The sequence below is a fragment of the Actinia tenebrosa genome, unplaced genomic scaffold, assembly GCF_029948245.1.
Source record: "Actinia tenebrosa isolate PJP-AT-01 unplaced genomic scaffold, QUT_ActTen_1.0 PGA_scaffold5__44_contigs__length_20552954, whole genome shotgun sequence".
In the NCBI taxonomy this organism is placed as follows: domain Eukaryota; kingdom Metazoa; phylum Cnidaria; class Anthozoa; order Actiniaria; family Actiniidae; genus Actinia; species Actinia tenebrosa.
In genome coordinates this window covers 16065662-16087162 of record NW_028292582.1, presented here as the reverse complement: position 1 = coordinate 16087162, position 21501 = coordinate 16065662, and the positions used below count along the sequence as shown (strand labels likewise).

At 37.0% G+C, this 21501-nt stretch overlaps 1 protein-coding gene across 3 annotated transcripts; it reads right to left on the bottom strand.

Moving 5' to 3' along the window:
- Positions 1-1424: 1424 nt before the first annotated feature.
- Positions 1425-21452, bottom strand: LOC116299625 (epithelial sodium channel subunit alpha). Of its 3 annotated transcripts, none has more exons than XM_089037551.1 (13): positions 21275-21452; positions 18155-20431; positions 16730-17008; positions 8283-8650; positions 7150-7280; positions 6370-6533; positions 6016-6126; positions 5503-5611; positions 4250-4328; positions 3129-3183; positions 2455-2531; positions 2305-2380; positions 1425-1681 (listed from the first exon to the last, which is right to left on the bottom strand). In XM_089037551.1, exons 3-13 carry the CDS (start codon positions 16976-16978, stop codon positions 1511-1513), a joined length of 1590 nt encoding a protein of 529 aa, XP_088893677.1. In that variant the 5' UTR covers positions 16979-17008; positions 18155-20431; positions 21275-21452; the 3' UTR covers positions 1425-1510. The 3 variants fall into 3 exon arrangements, with proteins under 3 accessions (XP_088893677.1, XP_088893679.1, XP_088893678.1); XM_089037553.1 differs by having other exon boundaries at positions 18155-18215; XM_089037552.1 differs by lacking the exon at positions 18155-20431.
- Between the last annotated feature and the right edge of the window lie 49 nt (positions 21453-21501).

The window sequence follows — 21501 nt, the reverse complement described above, 5'->3', positions numbered from 1 at the left end:
CATCCTTGCAGAGGTTTCTTTTCCTTTCTCGCCAGAGAGGGGGAAATAAGAAATCTCTGCCAAGCAGGGTACTTAACTGTCAATGTTACCGTGAATATGTTAGCAAAACTGAAAGTAGACATCATTTCTAAGGAAATGGAAAAGAATTGACTTGAAATGATAAAAGTCTATATGTTAAGTGTATGCTACATCGAGTGTATAAGCAGGTTAAAAAATCTGTCTCAGTTGGGTTCTCGCGGGACTCGAACCAGAGGCAGAACTGAGGCAGATTTTTTGATCTGCTTATACACTCGATGTAGCATACACTTAACATATAGATCTTTACCGAGTGACAAAAACACATTTCATGATAAAAGTCGTTTATAAAAATAAATAAATAAATATAAAAAAGATCTAGATCTAGAGCAAAAATAGAAGAGAAGTAGAAAAAAATACTCTTGATACGGTGGGGATCGAACCCACGTCCACCAACTATAATTAGATAACTAATTCCAAAATATAGAAGGAAAAAAATAGTGCCTTCATGCCATACCCCGAGACATCCGCTGGGTCATCGTATGGACTTCGGACATGACGGCGATTAAGTCCCTCTGCCCTTGGGTGTACGGATTACGCAGTATAGTGTTCTAGCCGAAGCATCAGGGGAGAGACTAGCCGGCCCCCAGACCATATCTACAACTAATCCCTTGCACTCTGCCACGCACTGGCACGGTGATTTGAAGTGGAAAATAATCTAGTCTATCTGGTGCTTTGTTTTCATTGCTATTGTTGTGCTAATTTCTTAAATCGTGGCCTAGTGGAAAAAACTAGGGCTAACAAGACACTGTGAGTCAAGCACGGTTGGGTGAGATTAGTACTTGGATGGGTGACCTAAAATTTATAGTTACCCAACTCTGTTTTTGGAATTATTTTTATTTTTATTTCATTATATATTTTTTAAGATACTCGAATAGATATAGACCTTATAAATGTTTTCTCCCCCTGATAATCCGCCATAGTGTTCACAATTCCGTTTTACTTTCCTTCTTTAATTCTCTCTAATTTTTCTCCTTTTCCTTCACTCTTTATAAAGAGGTAGCTGAGACCCGCTATGCGTCGTGCTTCTCCTAACACTTCTATCGTGTTCTACCGTCCCCTCGTGCTTCATAACTCCACACGGCACGCGCGCGCCTTTTCTATTTCTTCACTTTTGTTTACCTTGGACTATTAGTCACTAATTATACAACTTGGTTTTACTCTAAACCCGTGAAATATATATTAAACTAATACACATTAGGAGACTATAATCCCGATGCTTTCTTCTGTGTCTATTTGACTATTACACGTTGACTAGTAATTTTAATTTAATTGATTGACTTTACTCTATTTTCACTCTAAAGCCTGTCCGATTCATCATGTGTGTGTATGTGAATAATGCATACATGTGTAACCCAAAACATTTTATTATGCGTTAAGTTAGTTGTAAAGTGAGATGAATACGGTATATGACGCTGTACATTGAATGAACGAGTCAAGTCAGAGCCAGATCTCTGATTGCTCTTTTTTCTTCGCGTATAACTATTTTTTTCCACAAATATGAAGCCATGTCCAAGAGGAGTTTGAAAATCTCGCAGCAGGTTATGGCTGAAATTCCGACCCACAAACCAAGTTGTCCACCAATGTCACCTAGAAGACTCTCAATCTACGAATAACATGAATTATAGATCTCAGCAAACATCCGTCTACGATGCAGCAGTTCAAGTCTATAAAGCACAAGTCGTTTGCGGCCTCGAAGATCCTCGCGCACGTCCGGAGAATTCCTCAGTTTTCGATTGTTCCAGCTATATAAGATGAATGTTTTACTGAACATTTATACCCAACGTAATTCTACTCCTTCATAGATACTCTTGATGGCAAAATCATGTGCATAGCGATAAAGCTAATAGGACAATAACATGACTTTTGGAGGTCAAAACGTTTATTTGTGGCCCGAGTAGCATCATTTGCGCCCGAGCGTAGCGAGCTACAAGGGCCACAAATGAACAATATGCTCAACCAAAGTCATGTTAAGCAAATTTTCAAAGTTGCCGTACGAGATTTTTGGAGTTGAATCTTTGGCATGCTGCAAACGTATTTGCGGCACGCCAAAATCCACTATCGCCAGCTGGGCGCGCGTTTTCAAGAGGGCAATTTGTTGTTTGGCCTTATTGATGATAATAATATTTTACGTAATGGAGTCATGGAGCAGAATACGTGTTTTTTCAAAAAGAGAAGTTACATTTGCTTTTTTGCCACGTTTTAAGCCATTTACTTTTGCATACTAACCGGATAGGATCTACTGTAGGTGATGCTTTCTAGATTGAGTTCATCAAAGAAAATCTTCAGACGGAGAAAATTTTTCCTACCAAGAATGAAACATTAGGGTTAAAACCAGTCATCAAACATCAACGTAATTGATATGATTTAGTTATATACCTCATCTCATTTTCATCAGTGTGCATTTTAGGTGAAAAGCCTCGTTTCGATTTCATGATCTTTCTCATAAAATCTTCCTGGAAGATAAAATGGAGGTTAATGATATGCTCATTTAGGTTCCTTCTCCTTGGCTCTACTCGGAGAATAGCTAATTTGATGCTCTACTTTTCTTTCACCGCCACATTTTCTCATCCGCGTGGACAAGAGCAATCTAGTACCGTTTAATAAATATATAAATATATGTATATCGCTAGTTTTCCTCCTACTTCCAAACAGCATTGCTTTAGTTTTAGAGGTGTTTAATGGCTTTAGCGTAAGAGGAATTTGATGTTAAATGATTGAGTTTCAACCAATCACCAACTAATTTAAGGTCGTCATTAAACTTTACAATGACAGCAAGTATAAACTGTTATAATCATAACAGGGTAGGGGGGGGGGGGGGGGTCGAACTTGGTCAACACTGTCATAAATGTGAATTATTTCACCTTATTTGTGCGTGAGGGAAACAAACAACTTATATTCATGGCTGTAGCTATGTTCTAAAAGCATGGTCACGGCCTAGAGGTCTTAGAGTTCATGGCTATAGACTATAACCAGGCTAAGCATTGACTATTCCTTTATTCACCTTTCACTTTCATCTAAATTGGATTCCTTGTGGTAATAGATTAGAGTACCTGATATTTTTCTGACCATTGTGAAGATGAAATAGTGGTTCTGTATGTCTCATACCTAGGAATAACAATTCAGATGATTGGATCATTGATAAGACATGACCTAGAAATTTACGCAAGCTCCGTTACACAATTGATAAGAGTGGCTAAGGGAGCGGGTGCAGTGGGAAAGGGAGGGGGACACAGATTCTCATGGCCAGTACCATCAACTATTTAGTTAAAGATAGTTGATAGTTGTCGGAGCCAAGGGCAAGGAACCTTATGGACATACATATTATATTAAAATAATGGAAACTGCCCCAATCAAGATGTTGAAAGATATAGAAATATGTCTACTCCTTTCAACACACGGCGAACATACCGCGAACATACGGCGAACACACGGCGAACATACGGCGAACACACGGCGAACATACGGCGAACACACGGCGAACATACCGCGAACATACGGCGAACACACGGCGAACATACCGCGAACATACCGCGAACATACCGCGAACACACGGCGAACATACCGCGAACATACCGCGAACAAAAGGCGAACACACGGCGAACATACCGCGAACATACCGCGAACATACCGCGAACATACGGCGAACACACGGCGAACATACGGCGAACACACGGCGAACATACGGCGAACATACGGCGAACATACGGCGAACCCTTATCACAATCGCCAAAGGCGATAGGCGATAGGTCATTCCGACATGGAAATGGTTTGTTGAATACCAAGAACATTGAATCAGTCTCAGCACTAAGGTCCATGTTCTTGACGAGAATAAGAAGCAAAAACACAAGTCATTCCAGCTATTCTTGGATCTTGGAATGACCCATCTTTGCTTCTCGCCTATCTATCACGGCTATTGCCTATCTTTTTGCTTGATTTTTTTATTCACTTGTATTACTTAGCACACTTAGACTATAGCCAATGTTTTTTCAATAACGATATATTTTCCAGATTTTATTTTCGTCTCTTAATTTTATCTAAGATGGGCTCCCTGTGTTATTTTCAGTTTCCTTTCAACCGTTTAGGCCCAAATACGATGCAGTCTTGAAGCGACATAACTATTAATATCATCTTACACAGTATCTGAATTATCTATGAATTACTTTTATATTACCTGCATGCCTGCGGACATTGATCAGAACATCCAAGACTTCCGTTCTGATAAGCCTTTGTAACATCCATCACACATGCGACTGTAAACCCAAAGTATTTAATCGCAACTTTATTTTTACATCAACTCGGTTTTCTTTGTTCTTCTCCGTTAAATATATCGCATGACCCCTAGCCTAATTCCCAAGCGTCTCAAAGCCGGGGGCGGCTTCCAGGGAATATTTGAGGCTAACGAACTAATTAAATATGCAAAGAAAATATTCCCTAGTATGTAGGGAGAATATGACATACTCCCCTTGCATACTAATGCATATTTCCCCTGCACATTTAACTAGCAGGGGATAGCGCATGGTGTATTGTGCATTTTTTCCCCCATTGTTTATCATGCCTTATATATCAGGGCCCATTTGTAGGAAGCCTGGATAGCGCTATCCGGCGGATAAATCCTTATCCAGTGGATAAGTCCATGCTGTTTTCCTATAAATTTATTCACTTGATAAGATTTATTCCTTGGATAGCAATATCCTGGCTTCGTACAACCGGGCCCAGGGGCGTAGCGCGGTCTCGATTATAGGTAAGGAGGGGGGGGGGGGGTGGGGGGGGGGGGGGGGGGGGGAGGAGGATGAGGATGTACCATTTTCCCGCTAAATCCACAGGAATCCCGCATAAATTAATTAAGTGTTGGTGGACATTAATTCAAGGTTTTGGTAGACATCAATCAAAGTGTTTCCTTGACATTGCCGGAAAATACAAAGTTTTCAAGAGCACTTTCCTATGGAATGTTGCAGTAAAAACGCCTTGATTGCGTCTTCCAAAATCAAGTTTGTCGCAACAGCAAATTGTACGATTTCGCGCGTGTGATTGGAAAGTGTTGTTCAAGAGTTACGGGGCTATAAATCTCATGTCATGGATTCACAGTATTCTAGCTGAGGTGCATGTTACGTCATAGCCGCCATGTTGGCTGACTATGCAAATCATTCCTCATTATTAAGCTTCTCTTGTTAAATCAACCAAGATGGCGGCTGTTTCATTGTTTGTTTATATTTTAAGGGACTTTTCGCGATCACATGGTTGCACTGCAAGTATATGTATTTTGTTTCATCTTTAGCTTTTTTCGTTAAGTCAAATTTTAATGTTTCTTATAAACAATCAGAATGCCAAAAACTTGGTTTGCAGCGTAGCAAAACCGCTGAGTTTGAGGCTAGGACCTCCAAAAGAAATTACAATGGTACAGACAGAAATTAATAAACTACTTACCCTTGGTGTTAGACAAACAAACGTTTCCAGTACTCTCTGTGCGGTACTTGCCTTCGGTACAGTTGCACAGCAATCTCTGTTTATTCCCCAGACAAGAGTTCATACAACCCTAGCGAACCATTAAACATAACGATTTTATAAAACAATTTCGAACAGAAATCGTAAATTTTCTTTCTTTTTGGGGCTTTTGAAAACTATGTTGATTCATGTATCTATTATCGCTATTATTTATTTTTAAGATTTATATAAACAACATATATCATAGTAATCTATATCACGTGTATGAAATAGACTTTTATTACTTTTTTTGAACTTTGTGAAGGTTAGCCTGTTAACGAGGCTCTCCGGGGAGGGGGCCTTCTCTCCCCACTCCCCGAGAGCCTTGTTCACAGGCTATGTGAAGGTTAAAACAAGACTCTGTAATTCCAACAAGACAACAAACATTGTACTGGGAGCTCCGCTTTAAGTAATGCCTAAATTTATATATTAGTAATCTATTAGTTTTGTACTGACCTGTACAGAATAGGAAGCACCCTTAATGTCCTTGTAGATGGAATAGGCTTCCAGTGAATCTCCATTATAACAGCTGTTATTATGAAATGGATCGATGCGTTCGATAACAAACTGAAAGAAGAAAAAGGCAGTGTCAATATTATAGTAAAGAGTTCAAAAGAAGTGTCTCAGTTACAAAATAATTTGTTAAAGACTAAAAATGTTGAAATAATTACTCTCACGTAAATAATCACGTTTTTGGTACCTTAATGATAAAAAATCTTAAAATTCTGAATTATGCTAGAAAACCATGGATTGTGATACTTAAGATAATAGTGGTAATGATCGAGATTGTAGCGAAAAACGACTCCTCACCTTCCTTACTCCTATAGATGCAGACGAACCAGGGGATACAGTAAAGCCGTGAGTAAAAGGAAAGGGGATTTGTCTTTGATCAGTGAGCAACACTTTAACGCCTGCCTCTTGACTAAGAACGCCGACATACTCCTCTTGGTTAATATATAAATCCAGTGTCAACCCTAAATAAAGATAAGATAACAGGGCGGTTCATTTTGAGATCCCCAGATGATCGTATGACACCATCCTAAAAACATGAACCAATTATTATTATTAAGGGACTGTATGGTTGCTAAAATGCATACTATTGCCGTTTCCTCGATGGTAGTCAATTATTCTTGAAGAATGCACAAAATACACACATGAAAAAGTACTAAGTAGCTAGTGCTAAAAATGCTATTTGTACTTAACGGAAATGACCTCATCAATAATGTTTTAAATTAAGGGATACAGGAAATATTTTTAGAAAAAAAGCGTGAGTGAGTCTCAACATATATCACTATATCAGTATCCTACGATCCTGGATAGAAATGTTGAGAATTCACTGATATTATTTTTGCTTGGATTCCAAAACATTTAGTTAATTTCATGATACGAGGTTCTAAACCTTTAATATAATCTTTTACGCATAAAAAATTCAAGATACTTTACGGGAACTAGTTTCGTGTTCATTGACCTTTTCAATCCTTAAAGATATATAATTTTATGCAAGCACCTCTTGTGGGAAAAATGCCAAATTTATTCAATTTCGTGAAGTAAGGCTTTTGCCGGATTTGGCTGATGCCTGACAAAACTTACCAAACATTGGTCCTGGCTTTGAGATATTCAGTGGAGGCACGTGAGAGCCATTTTCACTTACTCCTGCATTAAATGTGTAACAATTACCATATCGCCAGTTCCAACCACGACGCCAGTACTTTAGAAAATCACTGAAAGCGGTAAACAAGCAGCGGTGATCAACGCGCGGGCTACAATATACTTTTTACTTATTAATAGAGTTTTAGATTGACTTTTTCAGTTTCCCCGCAAACGACAAACGCGACTTCCATCGTTTTCCAGTATTTTATTTTACCTTTCGCAAATTTTCTCACAACACATGCACAAATATTCTTCTGTTTTTTCAACACCTGGATTTTTTGCCATTCTTTTTCAGTAATTTAATTAAAATAATCTTTTAATGGTCCGTTACTGACAACTCTCCACGGCAGTTTCATTGTGCTATATCACATGATTTAGTTTGGACGACAGATAGTGTTTGTGCCTTGATTGCCTTGAATTCCAATCACTAAAATATATATTCTTCACAATATATAATATTCAATATTCAATATATGTATTCAGATTCTTTACAGCCACCATCGAATCAATCCTACTACATGGGTGTGAGAGTAGCCTGCAGAGCAGGCGTCCTTTTGTTGGGTTTGAGAGGAAGAATCGGGGTTTTGGGATTCCTGTTTGGACCAAGGGCCCTCCCCCTTCGCTTCTTTTTTGCTCGGTTTCAATTTTCGCTCGTTCCAAAGTTCCCCCAAAACCCCGGTTTTTCCCCAAACCCACAAGAACGCCTGCAAAGCAGGCTAGTGTGAGAGTTTTTCCTTGTCGAAAGCCCAAGAAAAGTCGCTAAATGGGACATACACTAGAATGCTGCAGAAGGCATTAAACATCCACTGGAGCAGATCTAGAGTTGAGTGCTAAGAAACTAGTTCTATGGGAGCCCACTTATGGACATCGAGGTCGAGGTAGAACAAAGACAACCTACATCGACACGCTGAAGAGGGACACTTGAGCATCCGACGCCAGCGAATTAGCTTCATTGATGGATGACAAGAGGATTTGGAGAGGACCAGTGGTTGCCCGCCTTCGTATGAAATGTATGTGTACGTATGAATTTCAATATACAAACAAAATTAATTGTTGTCTTTTGATTTACTTACCCTTCGTTACAGCTAAAGCCGAACCAAGAACACCGAAATATCATTTCCTCAAAGCCATGTCCTGATTGGATCAGGAGCTCCCTGTTTTGGTCGGATAGGATGCTTAGTAATTCATCCTGCACTAGTTCATCGGGATCCATTTCCACGTCACTTAGGAAGGGTTGGCTTCCGTCGTTCATGGAAAGTTTCTCCTTCATCACGTTTTTCTTTTCTTTGTCCATGCCTAAAGACGTTTCATTCATCGTGTTGTTTGATTTGGCCTGTGCTTTGTATTTCATGAAGAGTTGGTGGATGTCAGGAAAGGAGTGCATCTTGGAGTTTTTAATGGCGTTAAGATTGCATATGGTGACCATTGGGAAAGTGATAGTCTAGATATAAAATCGTTACAACTGATTAAGTGTGCAGTTAAACGATGCTAGATTTAATTATATAGGGCATTTCTAGCAAAGATATATAGGGAAGAGAGCACCTGAAAATGTATGGGCGCCTAGCTGAGACATGCACGCTGAAACATCGCAAGATCTTTAATTGGTAATCGTGAGCCCTCATATCCGGTAACGTCATTTGTTTACACTAGCAAGACAAATAAAATAATAATCGAGTTTAGCGGTTAAGTTCAGTTTGAGATAACCTAGAGTTTCCATTGAGTTAACAAAGATAAAATTCAAATGCAAAATCAATGTCAGGTAAAAAACATAGAACATAGAAAATGAGACCAAAAGGTATGCTGGGAAATAACATCTCAATGCTCTCACAGTGCAACTTAACAATTTATGAACATTCCACGAGTCGCAACACTAGATATAATACATCTTATTAGATATCGTATTTCCGATGTACCATCTTGGTCTCAGCTTCTTTCTATATTCTGATGTTTCTGAACCCGATCGAGTGTATGTCATAGTATATATCCCGCAATGTATCATGAGACATACCTCTTCCCTACCGACTGCACGTGGGTTTAGTTAATCTATTATATAGCACCATGAAGTCAGTCAGAATAAAGGAATTTACAGCTCAACAGTTAGCATTTTTTAAGCATTTTTTAAAAAGTGGAAGCCCTGCAGACAAACATTTATCCACTGGTATCCTCAAATCCTGTGTTGAAGTTATAAATTTGTCATTGTCTACTGGTAAGCTATGATGTTTCTCCTACACTGAAGATGGCTCGTGCGGTATCTTGCGTCACGAAGAAATCTCTTGACTGTGAGCAGCTCTCCAATTGTCGACCGCTTTCTTGCTTCTCATTCTAGTCTAAGACGCTTGAAAGACTGAATTGTGCTATGAAAAAGCTTGAAAACCTCAACACCTACAGCGCTCGTTCGTGTTACAAAAGACCTCCTTTTAGCCCTTGACTTTGGCAACGAAGTAATCCTCGTTCTACTTGACTACTCAACGGCATTTGATAGACTTGAATGGTGTTATGGAATATCTTGGATATAGTTTTATGTTGGCTTAGAGCGGTTGTTCTTGGATCAGCGTTGCCAATATGTCTGTGGTAACAGCGTGACTCTTCTACTGGAACTCTGAATCAAGTTGTTCCTCAGGATCAGTATTAGGACCTCAACTATTTACCTTATTTTTCATTCCCTTTGAAGATATTATCAAGCTCAAAATCTTGATGCTATATTAATTGCTGATGATACACCTATATCTACGTCATCTAGAATTCCAGTAACAGATCTTCCACTCTAAGGAGATGGGAGTCTTGTGCTGCTTACATAAAGGCATAGTCCGAGGAGAACATGCTTACTGTGAACGATTCAAAAGCTGGAATACTTTTTCAAGTATTTTTCTAACTTTTGTCGGAATGTGTAATGTTTGTCTTCTATACCTTAAAGATCAGCGACAAGGAATCTATGAATCCTTTTCGATAAACACATCAACTTTGAATCTCACATAGGTAAAATATTTGCGTTGCACATCAACTTTGAATCTCACATAGGTAAAATATTTGCGTTACTGCGTTATTTGCCCTAATAAATATTGGAAAAATTCGTCAATATCTTGATGACCAATGCACAACTGAGCGTTTTTTCATGCATTCATTACATTTTGCCTGGATAACTTTTTTTGAAAATTTCGACAGAACTAGTGTTTTTCTTAATTTATTTTTAAATAAGTACTAGTTGTAAAGCTAATAAATAAAAATAGATAAAAAATAAATTGTTACAAAACATTGTTGTCTTTGAATCCTAAACAGCAAGAAGGTACTTGACATTTTGTCATGATTGTAATAGCCTTTTGTTCGGTCTTCTGTCCCAACACTGAACTCCATTGAATTTGAACAAATGTAAATGTTGATTCTAAATTGAACAGATAATCTGGATTAATCTTGAGGCTGTTGGAGTTGTTGTACCTTGTAACAGAAAACTCGCTTCGTTCCATAACGATCAATGCAGTTGGAAATAAAAAGGATATTTCCATATCCTGTCGTCAGTAGAACGGTTATCTAGTAGAACGGTTATCTTTCTTTGTAAAGCTAATATAATACTAAGATATATGCGCTATTTCTTTATTTTACATATTTTACATTAGTGCTCGAATAAATCTATCAATGCTAACACATCATAGGTTTTTCTATTCGCGCAGTTACCTGTTATTTTTCTTTCTTTTAGCTCTATCTGGTTACGCTGGTTTCGCATGTTATCAGTTTAGTCGTTTCTTCAATTGTAACACCATATTCCCTGATGATGGATCTAAGATCCGAAAAAACCCTCGGACAGTTGATGATGAATTATGATTTATATAGTGCCCTTTTTATATGGATATAATCAAAGGCGCTTTGCATTAAGAGAAAATATTAGAGTGCTACTTGGACGAAAATCACTCCAAAATTAAGACTCTTTCATTCGAGCTGGAACTTTGCTGAAAATAATCTTGAATACATTAAGAACCACTCACTGAAATATCTTTCTGATATTCGAAAGGAAAGGGCCAAAATTTTACGATTTATTTTCGTCCGCCATTAATTTCTTGTTACAAGAATTCGGCTCAAGAAGACTGGCACGAGTAACGTATGACGTCATACATTCAACCCAAACCAAAACATTGGTGGCTTATGTATGTACCATGTTCGTAAAACTCGGTTTATTTGGTTTATTCAAAAAATATATAATGTTTCATTTGATTCCTTAACTACTATATGACCAAACAATGTCTAGGCAATGAAATGTTTTCAGTTTCAATAATATTGACGATCATAATTGGGAAATTCCAATACATCTCGGCACGCCAAGAATCACAACAAAGTTCATAGGATGCATGGGAGTTATTCTAGCGGCTCCATCGCGCGAAGTGACAGGGAGATTCGGGATTTATTCGAATCATTCTAAGGACAACAACTTTTCAAGGTATATTTACATACAAGCGGAAAGAGCAACCCCACAATTTGGGTCCGCGAGACCCAAAAGCCACAAAAGCAAAATCTACGAGCTGAGTGACAGACGCCGCTGTCGGGCGAGTAATAAATAAGAAACCTTTGACATGTTTTTTTTTACAAAGATGATATTAGATAATCGTATGTTTTTACCTATTAAATGCATAATAAACATTTTGGAGCAAATAATAAACGTTCTGTAGTAAATCAGGAGAATTACGAGCTCACATTCTAAATTATTCGGCACACAGATCTATATAATTATCAACAAATCTTCACATCACAACGCAATCGGATTTTTTTATAACATAAATAGCTGTTAGATCATATTGAAACTTCAAATTTAAGATCTTTATATCATGGACACCATGTAGCAAATACAAATCATGGAATGAAAGTAAGGAATTCTTATGAAAACATCTTCGCAACTATTACTTCTTCATCTAGTTCGGCTTCATCTTCTCTCTTATACACAATAACTTCTTCGTTGGTAGCAACTGATTCTAACTCTTCAGGATTGACAAAGAAAGCGTCCAAAGGACTTTCCACCATTTGAAAAGGTATCGAAGCCTTAAAGAAAGTTTACTGAGTTCATTCTTTTCACGATAACGCGTTAAAACATCAAATAAACTTCAGGTAATCGAACAAGAAATGTATGGTCAAAGCGACGCTAACTTGAATGGGTTGCATGTATGACGTCACAGAGAGAAACCGCTGTACATAATGACTCTTTGGCCGTGAGACAAACAAATTAATAGCGGACGAAAATCAACCATAACATTTCGGCACTTTTCTTTCGAATATCAAAAAGATATTTCAGGAAGTGATTATTAATGTATCAAAGATTATTTCAACGAAGTTTCAGCTCAAATGAAAGAGTTTTGATTTTGGAGCGATTTTCGTCCAAGTAGCCCTTTAAATAATAACACTAAACAAACATATATGCAAATGTTTTTTTACAAGATAAGATATAAGTATTTGAAAATAAATCTGATATAAATATTATATTATATAAATATTCATTATATTATATAAAAATCGATGTTCATATTTAACAAATGATAAATATCTAAAAATCATTTATATTCAATGGTAAAAGTCAATGTTCTTATTCAGTAAGTAAGTAATGTATGATCTATATTTTATGATCTATAAATTATAAGCGGATTTACGGAAATAGATGAGTTTTTAAAATTGTCTTAAAATTGTGCAAAGTATTATTAATGAGGTAGATGAAACGTCAGCTGATTATCTACTAAAAATGTCATTATCATGTCGTTATGAAATGAAGTGAAGCAAAGATCCTAAACAACTGAACTGATGAAAAATAAAGTTAGCTATAGATATGGTCTGGTGGTCTGGGGGCAGACTAGTCTCTCCCGTGATGCTTCGGCTAGAACATTATCCTGCGTAATCCGTACGAACAAGGGCAGAAGAACATAATTGCTGTCAGGTCCGAAGTCCATACGAGATCTGCGGATGTCTTGTGGGTATGGCACAGTGGGGAATCGATTATTTTGGATTGTTATTGAGTTTTTCCTGTAATTAGTGGTTTCTAATCCCAACGCATCCGTATATAATTTTTTTTTAGTATTTTTTATCACTTGTAAATAAACCTTGTTAGCTTATAAATTCGGTAGTCCCGCGGGAAAAAAGATAAATGAGTAGTTATATTTTATCAGATCAATCTGGAATCCTGTGTTTGCTTTTCGTGGCCAGTTGCTGAAAATGGAATCTATGTTAAGTTCAAGTTCAAGTTTATTCACACACAATAAATACAATTATAATTACAAAATTAAATTACATGTTTATATATATATATATATATATATATATATATATATATATATATATATATATATATACACTCGTTTGCAGAAATGTTGTAGTATACATTTATACATTATTTATACAAATACCTAATGAGATGCATATTGCAATTTTACTTTTTTAACCCTCAAAACCAATTGATTTATAATCTGTAGGATGTAAAACACAAGAATAAAATATTTTGACGTTCATTGAATGAAACAAATAATAAATAAAGTGAGTTTTCTGTTTTGCATATCATTAAATATACTGAATAAATTAGGTATTTGTATAAATGTATACTACAACCTTTCTGCAATCAAGTGTATATATATATATATATATATATATATAAGAAATCTGTGAATCAATTTTCCGTAAAATAGTGCTCAATACATCGATAGAAGTAGAGCAGAATATTTGTTTGAGAAGAAAAAGTCAAGACAACATTTTTCCCGACAAGCCTGTTTCGTGAATTGCTTCACTCTTCAGGGGATTTAATGATAAGAATATTCGTTACTATCATTTATATAGAAAAAGTATACATAATTAATTAGTGGATGTAGTTTAGCTGTTGCGTAATAATGCTTTGTTTCTGTGGCGGCATGAAGATACAAGTTCGTTGCGCTTATTTAATGATGAGAGTTCCGGTCGATAAATTATTAGAAACTTTTCTTTAAGACAAAGGTTACATCTTTTGCTGGAGCTGTTGTAGGCGGAGCTTGAAGATAGGACGCGCCATAAAATGGAGCAGCTGATATTACCGTTCTTGAGAGTCCAGATGTATTTGCTGAGTTCAGTCGAGTTTTTATGTTGTTCGTGGCGGAATGAGGCGGTGTGGTTTCTGTATCTTGTTTTGAAGTCGTTTTCTGTGAGTCCTATGTATGTTGCGGTAGTGTTGTTGTCCTTTCTTGTGACGGTGGCTTGGTATACAACTGATGATTGGAGGCAGTTGCCATTAAGCGGGCAATTGTTCTTTTGTCGGCAGTTGCATGTTTTCTTGTCCTTTGTGTTGTTTGCGGTGTCGTTGTCGTCTCTCGGTGGATGTAAAATGCGCTTGTTATGATTGTCAATGATTTGTTTGGCATTGTTCATGCAGCTGTAACTGATCTTGATGGTGTTACGATTAAAGACTTTCCTAAGATTATGGCCTCTAGGAAAGTGTTTATCAACTAGGCCAAGGAATCTCTGTCCGATATTGGTGCTGACATTTTTGCTAAATGGGGGGTTGTACCAGAGTATGCCGTTTCGTTGTCTGTTTTTGCGTTTTGTGGTCGCGGTTGGTTCGTAGTTTAGGATGTACTGGTATCCGCTTTCGTCAAGTGCTTTTTGATATGGAGGGGCAGCTTGGTCGAAGGATGCTTTGTCGGATGAAAGGGATGACAGTCGTCTGTTGATGCCGGCAGGTATGTTGTTGGTAGTGATTGGTGGATGGTTGCTCTCACGGTGGACGTACTGCAGTGTAGTGTTAGGCTTTATGTAGGGCTGGTAGGTATTTTGGTTTAGGTTGAAAGTAGCATCTAGGAAGTTGATGATCTGCTTGTTGGCTTCGATGGTGATGCGTAGTCCGTTGTTGTTGAAGATTCGGCAAATGTCTTTCTTGATATTTTCAGTTTCTCTTGGTGTGGCGTTAGAAATGGCTAGTCCGTCGTCTCGGTACAGTCCTACGTTAACATCAACATCAACGTAGGACTGTATCGGCATCAACAGACGACTGTCATCCCTTTCATCCGACAAAGCATCCTTCGACCAAGCTGCCCCTCCATATCAAAAAGCACTTGACGAAAGCGGATACCAGTACATCCTAAACTACGAACCAACCGCGACCACAAAACGCAAAAACAGACAACGAAACGGCATACTCTGGTACAACCCCCCATTTAGCAAAAATGTCAGCACCAATATCGGACAGAGATTCCTTGGCCTAGTTGATAAACACTTTCCTAGAGGCCATAATCTTAGGAAAGTCTTTAATCGTAACACCATCAAGATCAGTTACAGCTGCATGAACAATGCCAAACAAATCATTGACAATCATAACAAGCGCATTTTACATCCACCGAGAGACGACAACGACACCGCAAACAACACAAAGGACAAGAAAACATGCAACTGCCGACAAAAGAACAATTGCCCGCTTAATGGCAACTGCCTCCAATCATCAGTTGTATACCAAGCCACCGTCACAAGAAAGGACAACAACACTACCGCAACATACATAGGACTCACAGAAAACGACTTCAAAACAAGATACAGAAACCACACCGCCTCATTCCGCCACGAACAACATAAAAACTCGACTGAACTCAGCAAATACATCTGGACTCTCAAGAACGGTAATATCAGCTGCTCCATTTTATGGCGCGTCCTATCTTCAAGCTCCGCCTACAACAGCTCCAGCAAAAGATGTAACCTTTGTCTTAAAGAAAAGTTTCTAATAATTTATCGACCGGAACTCTCATCATTAAATAAGCGCAACGAACTTGTATCTTCATGCCGCCACAGAAACAAAGCATTATTACGCAACAGCTAAACTACATCCACTAATTAATTATGTATACTTTTTCTATATAAATGATAGTAACGAATATTCTTATCATTAAATCCCCTGAAGAGTGAAGCAATTCACGAAACAGGCTTGTCGGGAAAAATGTTGTCTTGACTTTTTCTTCTCAAACAAATATATATATATATATATATATATATATACTTGATAAATAAATAGTCAAAAATATTATATGTGTGTGTGGCTGTTGAAGTAGTATAAACTTTCGAATCAACCGCCACCCATTCAAACAATTAATTTACAAGTACACTAAACAAGGGGACAATATATTATCTTATAGATATAAATGGATATTTAATGTTAATATATAAAGCTATATGTATGTAAATGAACATAGATAAGATATAATGTGAATCTATAGATAACTCAAGAACTCAATTGAGATCATATCTGAGTTTCAATTAAGTTATAACTTTTAGATTATTTTTAAATAACATTAATGAGTTCATGTTTTTTATATATGTTGGTATTTCTTCCCATATTCTTTTGAAACTGAGTACCGAAATGTACCATATGTTAACTCCGAATAGAACTCACACTTAACTCAACCTTTAGCCCAGCGAATACCCATTGCCCTACCAACTATGCGAAAAGCGTACGCGTCTTACTAATAGTTCGTCTTGTGTTTGAATTGCACAGTTATGATAAAAACTTTCACTTCCAAGACCTTTATTCATATTTATTTGTACATACCTCTGAGTAAGACACATCAATAGTAGACTGTACCGGTTTGTTCATATAAGTCATGATAAGGGTCGACGCTTGAAATATTAGCATCCCAAAGCTCGTCAAGAATGCTAAAATCCAGAGAGTTCGCCATATATAGTTTTGTGCGCTGTATATTTGATTTATTCCGTGGGCTGTAGTTTTCTCAGAGAAGTCTTTTACAATAGCGCTGAAGGATGGTCTTGTTTGCCTTTTTACCATAGAGTCACCCATCATCGGCTTAGATTGTATGTTGATTCATCTTTTCTGGGTAAAATATCATAATATTTAATGATGAGAGATAGATAAATGATTATGGTGTTCATTTCCTAATTCATTAGGAAACACTGATATGATATCTTTAGAAATTAGATCCCAGAATAAGCCAGAAGTTTTTGTCAGATTTATTTTGAACACAAAATATTCAGATGTAGCTGTAAATTGTAAGTTGGTACGTTGCAAGCCTTGCAATGTACTAACTTACAATTTACAGCTACATCTGAATATTTTATAAATATAGTATATATTTTATCAGTGATGGAAAAAAAGAGAAAAATATAATGAGAGAGTGATCATGAGCTAGTTCTACCTCACCTTTGTGTCAACCGAAAAGACCTGAAATGAGCCCTTTACTGGCACTAATTGACTCTTTTCATGGATTATTTTCAGTCACAGATGATGGGTCTGACCAGAATATCGTTCGAGTGTGGATGTCAGCTTTAAGTGTCATATATTTCTCCAAAAGATATGCATTTTAATAAAGCAATTATGTTTAGTTTTTTAATAGCTTATTAATATAATATGATGAGCATTCCATTAGGGCGAACCTAATTAACTTATGTGGTATTTTTCACGAAAAGTATTGGTGGTTGAGTCGGAACTGAGTCAAATATTAAAACCACTACTGCGAATTTAATTAAAATAGATTTTCTAATTAATACTTTTTTTCTTTTCTCCTTTATTTTTAAGAGCGATTTGCTGTAAGATAATGTCAAGATCCAAATATCCAGTGAAGATCACTTTATTGTATTTCGATGTAAGAATTAAAAATGACTTGTTGGAACCGTTGGCTAGGAAGATCTAGATTTTCTAATTAATACTTTTTTTCTTTTCTCCTTTATTTTTAAGAGCGATAAATAAGATAAATAAATAAGATTTTTTAAGCTATACATGGTGCAGTTTATAATCAGTTGCCAGCAGTTTTGTTTAATATGCTCACCCTTATCAATATTTGGCACGGCAACGCTAATAAATCCGTTAAGAAAGAAGATATCAAATCTTACCTAAATATTCCTATGTGAAAAGTAGTTCATATTTGAAATTGGGGTTTCCGAGACAAGACTTTTGGTTAGAGATAAAACCGTATGACTTTGTCTGATGGCTTTTATATATTTGTATTTCATAACAATATACCTTTTCAGAACTTGTTACGGACTGATGCGCTGCAAGTCCTGTAAGACCGTACAGTCATACGCTATGAAAAAAGGGTTAATAAATTCAATTATGTAAAATTATTCATCGTCCACATCCCTCTGATTTATTTTCTTTGGCCCCTAATTTTAAATTAATACCACTGTGGATTGTTGAATTAACTCTTTATGGAAATCAAAAACAGCAGATAAAGATGAAGAAGTCCCTTTTGCAGAACACAGTCACGCGAATGGTATTGCCTGACGAAAAAAAATCAATTGATTTCAGTTATTTAAAAAACCTTTTTGCTGGATTTCTGATCTTATGTTGTTTTCAAAATGCAATTTTTCTCTTGACCATTCTTTTGATTTTAAGATAGAAAGCATTTTCAACATTTTTTGTTTACCAACCAGCAAAGCATTTGTTTGATCAAAGCATACTATGATCAAAGCCGTTATCTCGTTATTACGTCACGTCATTAAAAAGAATGAGACAGACGGAAAAAAAGTACTGAATTTTCCAAAATATGACAAAAAAGCAATTTACTTATGAGCCATATTCATTTACTATAACATACTGACACAAAAACTAAACTTGGACTTCCCACCATAGTAGAAAACTGTGCTTTTTTGATCGCCTCACAATCAAAAAAATATTTTTGTTTCTTCTAGTACTCTGTTTACGTCTTCGAAACTGGTTATGCTTGCTTGAGATAACAAAATATAAAGCTTCCAGAAATACATTTTCCCCATATTTAGCTATATATGATCAACTTTATTTTATGTTAATGTTTTGGTTGAATTTGCAGTAGCAAGAAGGTGTGAGACCAGTCCTTAGAGATAAACATCTGTCTCCATTACGTGTCCTTGGTCGAACCATTTTAATGACATCTGCACAGCAGGGCTGTCTCTATAGCAGTCCCTTTTATCACCAACATTACGGTAAAACTATTATTCATTGATGTTCTATTTATATTATACTAATAATCAAGGTCAAAGTCAAGTGAATGAAGGTACGGATAAATCAAATTAACGAACGAGCAACTGAGAACTGAACGAATCGTGAACGAAAAAAAAGGTGAACGGAACGAGCGATCAACCGACTGACCAACCGACCGGGCGAAGGAATAATCGAGCGAACAAAAAATGAAACGATGATGACCAAAAGTCCAAAACTAGTTATGAACTTCTGTAATGACTTATAAATTTCTTCTCGTGTGCTAAACGAGCTAAATGACCACAAGTCTATAACTAGTAATGAACTTCTGTAATGACTTATAAATTTCTTCTCGTGTGCTAAACGAGCTAAATGACCACAAGTCCATAACTAGTAATGAACTTCGTAATGACGTATAAATTTCTTCTCGTGTGCTATAACGAGCTCAAAAAACGATTCTCACTGATTTGGCTTCATTAGTTACTGTTACAGTCAAACCAGCTCATGCGTTTCTATCGAGGGTCAACATACGGTTTATATTATTCGATGTTTGATTTTCATCTTGGTATGAACCTTGCATTATAATGAAACAAACGTCGTAAATTTGAAATCTGGGCCTTATTGAAAGTTTATATAGTTCTTCACAGGTTCGCGCAAAGCCGAAAATATTGATCTATGTGGTGTGATGTTTTCAGTTTAAAAAGTCTATTCACAAATGAACATTTCGATGTTTTGAGGTTAAGACCGAGATCGAAATTTACGACGTTCGTTTCATTCAAGGAAGTTTCAAAGCAAGATGAAAATCAAACTTTCAATTACTAAACGCCGGAATGTTTGAACCTTGATAGGAAGGCATGAATTGGTTTGACGTTTACATTGGCACTCGTTTGATGTGTAGGCGTAAACTCAGGAGCCCATATCTAGCTGATCTGAAAAAGTGACGTCATTTACATCACTGCAAAACTGAGGTGTCACGAAGCCTGCAAATATTGACCAGCGAAAAATAAAGACATTGTGTCGCTGTTATCAAGCCCGTATATTATTAACGTTATTATTTTTTCATTTGGGGACCTGGAAATCCGTGATTTCAAGAGGAAAAGTGACACCTCAGTTTTAGAAATTTTCTCGATTCTGATTGGCTAACATATTTTTCTCAGATATGCAGGAAAAGCATTCAGTTTCATCTAGGGAGACTAGGGTCCATTTAGGAAATCGCCTTGCTCGCCTTCCCGTATTTTCCCGCTAGTAGTGTACAGTTGTTCAAGCTTGTTAGAGAAGTGGAAGTTGCATTGTTATTGTAGACCAAAGAGATGGCTCACATCCATTATGACATGAAGTTAAAGACTAAAAAGCAAGAGAATTTGAACTAAGAAACGGAATCCCCGTGACCCATTATGTGCACACTTTGATGCTATTTTTAGAATCTATTCTAAAAATATCATCCAATGATGTTATTTATTTGATCGTTTGATTTTGTGCACGCGCATAATATGCGCGCGCTCTACGCTGTTTGCTAACGTTTTCTTGTGCTTTTCTTATGTTCAAATGTTCAAATCTGCCCTCAAGATGACGATGTAGGTCGAAAGCCTTGGAAAATAAATGTAAAAATACTCCAGAAAGTTGAACAAATTACTACTTCTAATAGATTCTAAAAATAGCATCAAAGTGTGCACATGATGGGGCACGGGGATTCCGTCTCTTAGTTCATATTCTCTTGTTACAAGGCTATATAGGGGTAATGCCTTCTCTTAGTTCACTTTCTCTTATGTTGCTGAAAAGATCATAGATAGTTTTGCACGCCGCCATCCTCGCCGAATGGAACTAGTCGACATTTTATCATAACACCGCCGCACACCCAAAGTTCCTTAGGTAAGTATCCAGAAATATTCAAGCTTAAACTGAACTAACTCATGTGATTTAATATGAAAATAGGACTGGTGGATAGGTTATCCTTATCAGGAACGCCCCTAGGCCAGTGATGTGCCTCTTGGGAAAAATGATGATGCAAGAGAACGTTATTGTTGTGCCGAGATTTGCAAAAATGAACCCCCCCTCTTAAAGTCCTGGATCCGCCACTGTTTAACTAATTGCTAGTTTACGGTGTAGTCCACAAATTAATAAACGTAAATGAAGAAATAATCAAAGAAACATAAAGTGTTTTAAGATGGAATCGAATGAATGACTAACCCAACACTTTAATATACAAATATAGACTAGGAGCTCCACTTGCGTTGCACCTTCATAGCTGAAAACGCTTACCTGAAGGAAAAAAACCCACAAAAACAAAAACAGAGAGAGACAGCCTGACAGACAGACTAACAGACAGATAGTCAGAGACAGCAGGCCCGTAGCAGGGGTAAAATGATTGAGGGGGGGGGGGGGGGGGGGCTCGTTTTGCCACGCCCCATATGACC